Source organism: Haliotis asinina, chromosome 10 (assembly GCF_037392515.1).
Source record: "Haliotis asinina isolate JCU_RB_2024 chromosome 10, JCU_Hal_asi_v2, whole genome shotgun sequence".
NCBI lineage: Eukaryota > Metazoa > Mollusca > Gastropoda > Lepetellida > Haliotidae > Haliotis > Haliotis asinina.
In genome coordinates this window covers 1288647-1301524 of record NC_090289.1, presented here as the reverse complement: position 1 = coordinate 1301524, position 12878 = coordinate 1288647, and the positions used below count along the sequence as shown (strand labels likewise).

At 41.6% G+C, this 12878-nt stretch overlaps 1 protein-coding gene and 2 pseudogenes across 3 annotated transcripts in view; 2 read left to right on the top strand and 1 right to left on the bottom strand.

The window, feature by feature from the left end:
• Nucleotides 1-1257: 1257 nt before the first annotated feature.
• Nucleotides 1258-2292, top strand: LOC137297794 (insulin-like growth factor-binding protein complex acid labile subunit; annotated as a pseudogene).
• A 339-nt stretch (nucleotides 2293-2631) lies between these two features.
• On the top strand, nucleotides 2632-3256 carry LOC137297793 (toll-like receptor 2 type-2; annotated as a pseudogene).
• A 5893-nt stretch (nucleotides 3257-9149) lies between these two features.
• Nucleotides 9150-12878, bottom strand: part of LOC137298140 (uncharacterized) — a 34619-nt gene continuing 30890 nt past the window's right edge. For 2 of the 3 annotated variants that reach the window (XM_067830249.1, XM_067830248.1), the window contains one exon: nucleotides 9150-10900. In XM_067830249.1, the coding sequence (XP_067686350.1) occupies nucleotides 10745-10900 (156 nt within the window). In that variant the 3' untranslated portion in view covers nucleotides 9150-10744. Of the gene's footprint in view, nucleotides 10901-12587; nucleotides 12664-12878 lie in introns of all 3 variants that reach the window. The other variant, XM_067830250.1, reaches the window with a different exon arrangement.

Here is a 12878-nt window from a genome sequence, read left to right as displayed (position 1 = left end):
CGTCAGTTGGTGAATATCACTTATAGTGTTGAGGACGTCAGTTGGTGAATATCACTTATAGTGTTGAGGACGTTATTTGGTGAATATCACGTACAGTGTTGAGGACGTCAGTTGGTGAATATCACTTATAGTATTGAGGACGTTAGTTGGTGAATATCATGTATAGTGTTGAGGACGTCAGTTGGTGAATATCATGTATAGTATTGAGGACGTTAGTTGGTGAATATCATGTATAGTGTTGAGGACGTCAGTTGGTGAATATCATGTATAGTGTTGAGGACGTCAGTTGGTGAATATCATGTATAGTGTTGAGGACGTCAGTTGGTGAATATCACTTATAGTGTTGAGGACGTCAGTTGGTGAATATCACTTATAGTGTTGAGGACGTCAGTTGGTGAATATCACGTACAGTGTTGAGGACGTCAGTTGGTGAATATCATGTATAGTGTTGAGGACGTTAGTTGGTGAATATCATGTATAGTGTTGAGGACGTCAGTTGGTGAATATCATGTATAGTGTTGAGGACGTCAGTTGGTGAATATCATGTATAGTGTTGAGGACGGTAGTTGGTGAATATCATGTATAGTGTTGAGGACGTCAGTTGGTGAATATCACTTATAGTGTTGAGGACGTCAGTTGGTGAATATCATGTATAGTATTGAGGACGTCAGTTGATGAATACCATGTATAATATTGAGGACGTCAGTTGGTGAATATCACCTACAGTGTTGAGGATGAACATCCAAACATACAAGGTAAAGTCCATATGGATTGCATCACCGCGAGTGAATTTTGACACTGTTAAAAAAATTCAAACCGGATGTCTCTGACTCAATGTTATCATGGCAGTTAATTTTGTTGCACTTTCCATGTGGTTATCGACAGCTCATTCCATATTTTAGAATGAAGGGTATATTGTAAATGTATACTGGGGATTTCTGGAAACCAATTAGAACACAGGTGTATCTTGAAACAAGATGCAATTTCGGCCTGTACAGGATAGGCTACGAACTTCTTAAGCCCATTCTTAAGACTTTGGCTACGATCAAAGTTACGGATTCTTAGAGCTACGAACGTTTCGAGAAGACGGGTCCAGGTATTACTGACCACCACTGGATAAACCTGTGGTTTCCTGTAATGTTGTAATTCTAGCTGTTCCTTTTTCAGAAGCAGGAATGTAATGTGGGACCGAGAATGGTAGCAGTGCCGGGAGGTGCCAGCATGATCCTTTGGTGACTGTGTATTGGGATTCTGGTGATGTGTTTCGCTCTTCCGAAGGTTCCTGCAGGTCACGATACTCTGACTGAGGAGAGCCGGATGTCTCCATGCTGTTGTATATCAGACAGTAACCTTACCTATATCCCAGCAATTAACATAACACACCACTGCTTGAACTTCTCACACAATGCCTTACGAAATATAACGGTTACCGATGAAACATTCAACAATATAACCTTCATAAGAAAACTGATACCTAGTCATGATAACATTCGGAGTATATCTCGGCTTGCCTTCAAGAATCTTTCATCTTTAGAATACCTCGATCTTCAGTACAACTCCATCAATCCATATGACCTTGCGGGGGCATTCGAAGGTTTGCCCGAGAATATTCAAATCATCAATATGTCGGGAAACAGGCTTTTCTATTAGAGTGGATTGCCTCATTGACGCGCTTGTTGGATCAAACATTTCAACATTCACCCTGGAGAACTGTCTTATCGCAAACACCTTTAACTTTTCCAGACTGACATTGCATGAGCCACTACGTGTTTTATCGGTGGGATATAACCACCTGTACGGTACCAGGGCTTATGGCCCCTTACACCTGACCAGCATCTCTTTACGTGACATTTTAATAGACAGCTACCTAAATTCTGTAAAAATCACTGCAACGACTCCCACCTAAGATATATCGACTTATACAGCAACCGTATATCCCGAAGCAATATTAAATGTCTTACCAACCTCGAATATCTCTATATCACGAACAATCGAGTGGAATTGATTGATCCAACACGTTTACAGAACTTCCACGACTTACTGTAATCTACCTCAACAACGTCTTCGGAAATGTCAAAGGAACTGTTCATGCTTTTAATAGTAGTGCTATTGCCAACCTGAGTCTCAACAGCCTCAATGACAATGGTGTTTTCTCGGATCATATGGACCCTCACTGTTTAGGAGGGTGTCGGGGATTGCTGGAACTCTTTTTGTTCCGTAATGACATGTCGGATGCAAATAATACTCTTTTTGATAAACTTTTTGCTAGTCTCACTGCCCTCGAGACCTTGAAATTGGCCAACTGTCAGTTGTATTTTCGACCAAAGGTGATATGCAGTCTCTTCCGGTTGTCGAAACCTGACCTCCACGGAAACAGTATAGTGATGTTAGAAGCTGGGTTGTTTGTTAATTTGAATTTGAATTTGAATTTGAAGAATCTGAAAAACATCGATATTTCCAGAAATGCGTTGGAAATAGTGTCTGAATCGGTATTAAACATTCGAACCCAACTGGTAACAGTAAAATTAGAATACAATACTTACATGTGCACGTGCGTAAATCTGTGGTTTATTCAGTGGGTTTCCTTCTCCGGAACGTTTCCGTCTCCAATCGCGATTCATACAGGTGTGCATGCCAATCCAACCTGCAATCCCTCTCCATCTTCAACGCCGGCGTAACAGAACAACACTGCTGGATGTCCCCCCGATGATCCTCGGACTCTCGATAACAACATCCGTGCTACTGGTTCTCATCTCCCTTGCCTATAGGTGGCGCTGGCACATCCGGTATTATGTGTTTTTGTTACGATAGAAGCAGAAGAAGAATGAAAACGTGCATATGACCTTGACATTTGCCGCGTTTGTTCTGTATTGTGATGAAGACTCCAAGTGAGTCACACATCATCTTCTTCCAAGTATTGAAGCAGACGACCATCTGCATTCACGAGAGGAACTTCACGCCTGGCGCTACATTGTCGACAATATCATGGACAATATGAAAAAGAGCAGAAAGGTTGTCTTGGTGTTGTCGAACCACTTCAGCCAAAGTCCATGGTGTCAGTTTGAGTTGACCTTGGTCCAGACACGTGCCCTGGAGCGAGAATTCTACTTGGTCGTGATTGTTCTGGAAGAGATTGACGACCGCTACATGACCGGATCACTGTACGCTCTGCTTCAGACCACAACCTACATCAGGTGGCCGGAGGAGGAGGAACGCAGGTGCATGTTCTGGACTCAAACAGTGTCTCCAGCAGTGAACCCTTTTCTTCATCTGATATATGCCCCGTCTTTAGAGTATCTGGGCTACCTAGGTGTGGTATATTGGTCTTCGTGTGTAATATTTGAGGCTGCTAAGGTAGACTAGTGGTTAAAGCTTTCGCTCGTCACGCCGAAGACCCGCGTTCGATTCCTCACATGGGTACAATGTGTGAAGCCCATTTCAGGTCCCCCGCCGTGATAATGCTGGATTATTGCTAAAAGCTAAAAACGTAACTCGCTCACTCACTCACTCGTATCATGCAATGAAACATGACAACACTTGGCTAAGATATGTTTGCAGTGCGTCACTGGAAGGTTAAGACTGCGATATTGTGTATATTGATGTTACATGTCTGGGGCAATGTGGTAGCTGCATGTGAAGTTCATATCTTGCTGATTGTGTATCAGCAAAAAAGAAAATGATATAATCAGTGTGTTAGGGCTTTGAGCATGCTTGCATGGAGATTAGAGCATTATAAGACCACATTATTCTTATGTTTTACAGATTGAGATAGATATGCAGCAGAGAGGGTAGGGTGATCCTGGCACAGTCAGGCCGGTAAGGCTCATCATCAGCTCAGGGCCTTCGCCCCCTCTACACGCAGCCCAGACAGCGAGAGGGATTTTTCCCACTGCCTAGTCGAACCCACCAAGAACCTTCCGGAGAATATGAAGGCTCCCCAACACTGCAGCCTCCTACATTACCCAGATTGTCAGAAGGGCTGTGCTCCCGGTGGAGAACCCGGGCACTCTCCTGATCTACGCCATGAGATCAGGAGGTACCAAACCAAGGGCACCGAGAACAATGGGGAGCCTGACGACAGTGTACTTTGGATGCAAGCGAGACATTACAAAGGCTCGAACACATATTTATCATGCTTTTCCTGAATCTTGTCAATCACGTTGCTGTCAAAAGGGACAGAAAATTCGATGATATAAATAATTTTATTGGTTTTGTCAAAAAGGACAAGGTTTCTTGACTGGAATTTGTCTCAGAGAAGTTTAAAAGCATCATTTTCCAGGACGCCCTGGACATGTTCAGGGTCGTACCATGGGTGAACCTCGGGGTCAAAGCCACAGCATGGCGGAGACGATAGTAAAAGCAGCGAGCCATGCCATCATGTCTTTTAAGATATGCTGTTTGTGCCAAGGAAGGGCATCCACTAACAAGGTGTCGGACAGTTTCTGTAAATTCATTGCAAAGACGCCATTTCATGTTCACATTCTGGCGATTGCGAGTGGGAAGTGACTGGTCCTGAGCAGCAAAAAGGAAGCCCTCAGTTTCACATTTGAGACCAGCCGACTTCATCCAGGCAAAGGAGTCGGTTGGATTGCTATTCTGTTCCACACACTGCATGTACACACGATGCAATGGCTTCTCAGACAGCTTCTCTACAAAGGACCGACTCTGTGCAGACTTGGTAAAGGACTTCACCTGGTTTACTCCCATCGCTGTACCGTCCAGAAGTACATCGCCATCAACAATATCAAACTCAAATTTCAGATTGTGTCCAACACCCTTAGCACACTTCAAATAGCTGTGGAATTCCTTACTTTCATCGTGAGTCTTGACATTCATCACCAGTGGATCATTCGACAAATAAATATGTGCAAAAGTACACAACAAAATTCTATCATGAAGAACCTCCACATTAATCAAACCTCGACCTCCAGAATTGATTGGCATGTATAAACGATTAAGAGAGGAACGAGGGTGGTGTGCTCTGTTATCAGATATGATCCTTCTGGTCAGGCGGTCAAGACTCATGGATGTCATGTTTGGTCCAATCCACTACTCCAAAGGAATAGGAGAGGACTGGCATAGCAAACGTATTGGTGGCTCTGACCTTGTTTCGGGGCATTTAGCTCTGAACTCCAGATTTTCTTTAAACGAGATTTATACTCGGCCCGAAGTTTATCTTGAATCTTTGCATTATGGAGCTTTATCTATTATGTGTTACAATGTGTAACATCGGACAAATTGTAAATTCATTTTAGCAGTAGTTGATTTATTTCACAGTTTGACTGAAACGTGTTTCAGTATGTATTGTCAGTGTATAACAACTTTTAGAGAAAACCTAAGACATAGACAGTCCATGGACATCTCTTTAGATATGTAACAAAATATCAAACTGTAAAATACATTGGGTGACATTGTTTACTCAAGTTTTGTTCGCACAGTAGAGTCTTTCGTGGTACCTGCTGTTGCAGTTTAATGCAGTTTTAAACTACTTCCATTTGATGGTTGCACATAGCACTTAAAACAGCTGCCTTTTGTGAAACCCTGCACACAACATTTTGATTATCTTTGAACGGCCTGTCGTTGACCAATTTCCCTCTCACGAGAGAACGTCTGAAAGTGTGTAGGAAGGCAATGCCTAGCTGGACTACCCTGTTTGAGATGTACAGCCTAACAACTGCTTTGCTTACAGACACTGACACAACGTTACCGCTCAACAGGGAATATTTTGCAGTAGGAAATAAACTCCAGATCATGATAACAGTTTACTAGAAGTTCCTGCTGTGGGCATTGACGTAATGTAAACATCGATAACACTTGTATGATGGCGCTGGTTTCAGCAGTGTATCTGATAGCCTGGCTGGCTATTCTCGAAACGTTCGTATCACTACGAACTTCGTAAGCCCATTCTCAAGACATTGGCTACGATCAAATCAAAGTTAAGGATTCTTAGGGCTGCGAACGTTTCGAGAATAAGGCCCTGGGGGAAGTTATACACAGGGAATGCAGCAGGACGTTTACCGGGTCACCAGCATGTTGGTATAACTAGGCCACCACGCCATTAAAAACCAAGGATCACAGATCCCGCCAGCCAAGGGATACAACTCTACACATTACGTCGTGTCCATTTAGAACAATGGGACACTCTTCATCCAGCATATCTTTGTAGATATGGGCTGGTCAGTCACCTGAGGAACCATAACTAGTTGGTGTGAAAGAAACCTTTGAATGTGGGTTTCAAATCCAAGATTCAGCTTTGTTATGTTTCTATTGAGATTTGTTTTTTTTAATAATTTTATTATTTTTGTTTTTTGGTATATCTGCTTGTTTAGGAAAGGTAGGCAAGTCTGTTCTGGTAATAAACACACTGTTCCTGTAATACACGCTTGTCGTCTGAAGGTCTGTTGTTCGTAGGACAAACGCTTCAAAAACTTACACATACTCCATTATTACCTCTGACTCGTTCAGCTACACATCGGTTAAACTAAGACGTCCATACCCGCAGTGCTCAGCGCCCGTACTCTGGCTGAAGGAATACAGATGGTTTCAGATGGTGCCTATTTCACTACAGACATCCGCCCACACCTGCGATTCCACCCTCTAACAAACCTTGTACACGATGTGACCCCTAATCCTATAACTGATCTGGTATCCATGAGCAATCAAACACCTCCAATGAGGATTTTGTCCAAACTTTTGAAGGGTGATAAAACAGACTGCACGGTGTTGTCTGCTGCTGTTCGGCTACCACCAGTATTGTTGGCATAATGACATGACCCCACCAGCTGGTGACATAACTCCACTCCCAGGTAATGTTGTCTGTGTTGCAACACAGTAGAAAAATGTAATATAACACGAAAATGTGTATTGGATAAGTACTTAAGATTCTTTTTTGTTCAGAATATCAACTGCGAATGCAACATTGCTTTTATAACAAAGCGAAGTTACCGCGTAAAATTTTGTGTCTAATTAAAAATGTGTTTCTTTCTAAAACAGCATTGTCACCCTGTCGTCGGTACAGTAGAATTTGAGGTACTTGTTTCAGTGCTGATTTTCTAAAACCCGGCACTGCAAACACGGAACACAAAAACGAAAGCACTGGGCGAAAGATGACCGATGAAATGAAGATGACTAGAATTTGTCCTCATTTAATGCATTATTTCCTTATTTCACGTCGAGACGATTGGTGCAAGGGTTTAAAGTCTGTAAAGAAATACAATTCCACACGCCACGGGGTAAAGCTAAACACAGCTAACATATTATATTGTCAGATTACGCGTTCGTGACTGCTGTGGGTGTTTAATCTGAGGAGTATACACGTTGATGGGTATGATCAGTGGCGAATATGTCTAACTACGCGTGACCTGTAACTTCCGTCAAAAGAACAAAATGCTGTTTGCAGATATGAAATAGAAGGAAGTTAAAATGTATAATAACTAAGAAACCCAGCAGTCGTCAAACTCACGTCAGCCACCGCGATTCGGCCACGTAAACACACCGATGTTGTCGTAGGCGTCGCCAGAACTGGTGAAGACTTTGTCGAGGATGATGTTGACGCTTTGTTTGAACTCAAGATTGTAGACCCTGCGCAGAATACAACAACGGACACCTAAGTTCGTTTGTTCAGGAGTTCTGTTAGGTCTGGATTAGCAAACAAACAAACAAACACGTGACCTAATGTTGTTTCACTCTCCCTATCCAGCGCCAATAACGGAGGACCGTTTCTTACATCAACGACTGGGCAATGTGCTCGTCTGTACAAGGTCATGGGACTAGTTTAACACAGCTCTGAAACAGTAAACAACCGAGGTATTGAAGAACTGAATCAGTTGCCACTGTTTTGGTTGGGGCAGTTATTTGTGGAACGTAAATATATTAGGTATTAACATAAAGAAAAGCTGCTAAAGTTTCTTTGTTTGTTTTCGCAATGGCGCGCTGATGGCCAGCAAAAGGTGATTGATTAATTTTGGGTGAGAAAAAGATTGCGACTACATTCAGCAATTTCTATGTGGCGGTAAATAACAAACAAATCAGCAAAGGTTAAAGGCAGTGGTCTAGTCACCAAACCAGTGGACTTCTGTATCAGCTGGTTCCGACAACTGCTAAGATCCTGAAAGAATGGTGAACCCCCAGGTGCTAGTGCTGCCATGCCAAGTAAGCCACCCCGAACTAATAGTTCGTTCACAGCAAATGAATGCATAGGGAATACACACTGTCCATAATTTTATGGTTCCAGTATGTTACCATAGCGAAGGAACTTATCCTACCTGTTAAATTCAAACAATAATTACATGGCAAATCTAAATGCAAAAAGAACAGATCAGTAGTATTATTGATAAACACGATAAAATATTGACTCTCTGGTTACTGTAGTCGTATATATTTGCGGTAATTTTGAAGATTCTCAAGATCCTCAAGAAATCCCAATCCCAGCCCAGCCCTCATTGACTGTACACACGTTGAATCTGGCCTTGAGGCATAGGCTCCATTCTTGATGGAGGCGTTCTTGCATTAGATCACATTTTGTACAAATTTTGGGTTTTCTGGTGTACCCTGCAACCCAAACGTAGAATTCTATGGAACTGAGATCTCCTAGGTGGCCAAGGTAGATATGCTACCTCATCTTCACATAAGAAATCACCAACGGTGCACGATCTGGACACTATCTTCCACGAAGACCGTTCTGGACATTATCTTCCATGAAGACTGTTCTGGGGATGGCCATAGTAATGTGGTACAACACTGTCTAGCATGTCAGTGATGATGTACCATTGTCTGACGTTTGTGTCAGACCAGTTTTAAATCCGTAAATATAATGTTATTCATCATTGCATTCACAGGAGGGCGCCAGCTGAGTTGGGCTCCTGCACGAAGAATGCTGGACTTGTGTAATCGATGGTTCCACTCCAGGTTTGCTCAACATGAGCTACAAGACACATAGGTTCTGACTGAAGCTGTTACCTTCTGTAGGCTTTCCTCCATCCACGAGCTGATTCCACGTAATTACAACTCACTCACTCACACATACAGCAAACACCATGACATTCCCATGTCTTGTTAGTGTTGATGGGAGATGCCATTCTATTGTTAGTGTTGATGGGAGATGCCATTTCTGTTGTTAGGTACGTGGACAAACAAGAGAATACATGAACTGATCACTGCAAATATTTAATGTTATTATTTCAGATATAGATCTATCACAGATATTAACAGTATCACAGTCTTGTATACATGCAGTCTGGATGACCTGATGCTAACTCACTGGCTGAGGCAACTACGAGTCAAACGAGGGAAGTACATCACCTAACAGTTTCAATATCAGTGGCTTATGCAGATATAGTTTGTACTTACACTGAAGAGCTTATATCAGTTAAAGCAAGAAGTGCCTTTTTGTTACCATGGTAACATCACATGGTTTACATTTCAAATCTGGATAAGAAATTAGCAACAACCTGAACCTGGAAGTGAATTGGATTAAAAGTATTGTTTATTTGCAGGTACAAATCAGAAATGTGAAAATATGATCCAGTGTATTGTATGGATGTCTATATGTTGAAGGCTACATGTTGTTTTCCATGAGTTTCTCTTGCTATATCCAGGGAACCCTGAGATCCACATAATGTATTGCACGATGTTGTGACTGGTAACTGAATACCATACAGATTACTCATTACGTAATGTGAGGCATTATTGAAAACATTACCAGTGATGATATATTCAGAAGACTTAATATAGTGAACAAAATTTAAGGTTGAAATTCATGTTTATACCAATGGAGAATTAGCACATTCTTTCACTATAATTGTGAACACAATTTATATCATATCAAAATATCATAGCGAAACAGGCGAAACATGTGAATTTTGATATGACTAAAAATGTCAACAATTTGATTTAGCCCTAGCTGTCATCAATAAATATTTCAAAACACAAAGCTTCATTAAATTTTAACTTCTATCACGATTTGTCTCAAATGTGTGAATACAGAATGTAATTTTAGAAGGTTGTCAAATGTAACATATGTTCTCTCAAATCATTGAAAAATAATCATGATTTATGAAAAAAGTGTGAAATAATGATTATTAATCAAAAACAAACGGGAGGTAATGATTATCTGCAGTATCATGAAATTCTCATCGTATATCTCAATTAATTATGAAGTAATCATGCTTTTCTTAGCATATAAAATAGGACAGCAGCTCGAAAACTTGGAGAATGAACAATAAATAGTTCCTTGTTGAAACTAGTCACATTTACAGTATGGAAATATCAGTAGGAAAGCACAGCCTAAGGCACTGGGACTGAATCGGAGCGAAGTCTGTGGTCTGGTGGATACCCTCAGCAGTAGCACAGATCCTCCAGAAGTCCATCACAGCAACTACATAGGTTTCTTAATGCCTATCACACTTTCATTTCAGCTGATTGAATGGACTAGGAATTGACATTTGCAAGTAAACATGTATCCAAGCAACACAAAATGGTAAACTAATCACAATACATCTCCAAACTCTAAAGACTTCATCAAGTGCATGTATAAACCTCGTTTTTTCAACACAGATGAAAATATCAAATACAGGAATTTTGAGTGTGTAAAAAGATTCTGCTGAAGAAAACATTATACAGAAAAATATATTATACATGAAGGCAAGCCTGTATTGTGATACTTGTCACTGATAATTAGCTTTAGTAATTCTGCAACAAAACTGTAATAAATGATCAACACAAACTGTAGCAGGTCTGTAAAAGACTAGGCATCCACTTTGATGCAATCCATAAGCATCCCCAGCTGTAGGGGCGGTAAAGTTGCATGACGGACATATTTGGATTTGTTGAGACTAGGAAGGTGAAGGTCATGGAGGCTGGATCTTTGAGCTTCATATGGGAACTGACGCGGAGACTTGCTCTGGAAGAGATAGCCCAAAACATGTAACTGATGCACAAGCCTAGAGCATCATTCACAAACACAGATTATTAAAATACATATAAACTATTTCAAAATAAAGTTAATGATACTGTCAAGTGCATGTCTTTTGTTATCTGTTGTATACTGAAGAATACTGAGACACATATAGATCTTAATATTCTGTGGTAACAACATTTATGGAAACAATTCCCATCAAGAATATGGTATTGGGTTGACCTGCTGTGAGCATGGTCTGCATATCATGTTTGTCACTGGAAACAGTCACCATATATATGATCTCTGTTAGAGACAGCCAAACAAATTAACCCAGATGTTATATCTTCACTTTGACTTCCAATTATGCCTTCAGGATCACACCCTGCACACCCTACCCTCAAACCCCATGTACCAACCTTTACTGCAACCTCACCTAAAACATGTGCCAACCTTTATTGCACCCTGTTCTCAAATATTATGAGCCAGCCTTTATTAAACCCTGACCTCAAACATTATGTGCTAACCTTTATTGTGTCCTGACCTCGAACATTATGAGCCAGCTTTTATTGTGTCCTGACCTCAAACATTTTGTACCAATCTTTACTGCATCCTACTCTGAAACATTATGTACCAGCCTTCACTGCACCCTACCCTCAAACCCCATGTACCCATCTTCACTGCACCCTACCCTCAAACCCCATGTACCCACCTTCACTGAACCCTACCCTCAAACCCCATGTACCCATCTTCACTGCACCCTACCCTCAAGTCCCATGTACCCAACTTCACTGCACCCTACCCTCAAGCCCCATGTATCCACCTTCACTGAACCCTACCCTCAAACCCCATGTACCCATCTTCACTGCACCCTACCCTCAAACCCCATGTACCCACCTTCACTGCACCCTACCCTCAAGTCCCATGTATCCACCTTCACTGAACCCTACCCTCAAACCCCATGTATCCACCTTCACTGAACCCTACCCTCAAACCCCATGTATCCACCTTCACTGCATCCTACCCTCAAACCCCATGTATCCACCTTCACTGCATCCTACCCTCAAACCCCATGTACCCACCTTCACCGCACCCTACCCTCAAACCCCATGTATCCACCTTCACTGAACCCTACCCTCAAACCCCATGTATCCAGCTTCACTGAACCCTACCCTCAAACCCCATGTACCCACCTTCACTGCATCGTCTGACACTGTATGCTAAATAGCAGTCGAAAAAATGGGCCTCCATTTTAAAAAGCAAAATGAACAACCTGTTGTGGTGAAATAAAAGATACATACTACGAAAAGAATACTACGAAAAGGGAAGCTATGCTGCTAGAGAAAGTGTCGTCACACAGGTTAATATGGCATGCAGATGGTATGGGCGAGACAGTTGCCCTTCTAATGGAAACCATACAGGACAATTTGAAACTGTAGGTTGAAAAAGGAGTTGGGGTGGTCCACATGAATACATGTTCCGTCAAAGGGGTTGGGATGTTAGAATGTTAGAAATGGATGATTTCAAATGGAGTGTTGTGAGGTGTGTGGGTGGTGGTAACACTCCATGTCTCCATCACTAACAAGAGAAACAACAGGAATCACTCCAAGCTACAGTACAAACAAACAGTGAGTAAGAGAAAACTGAAATGCTATAAGACAGTACAACATCTCACTAGACGTACAGCACTCACATATAGCCATACCATTCCTGTTCATGGTTGGTAGTATATTTTCAGCTAAATCCACATTAGCTAAATACTTGGTTATCTTTTAGGTAAGCATTAAAAAAATCATTAAAACACATGTGAGTAAATGTTACATGTGACAATGATTCTCACTATTTCATCCCATCATGTAGTAATACAGGAGGTCAGCCTGCAACATGGTGGAACAACACTGAGTCGTGGAAATATTATTCCTGGCATTGCTAGAGAGTGAAGGAGTGAGATATAAACACAACAGTGTGTGGAACTGGTCTTGCT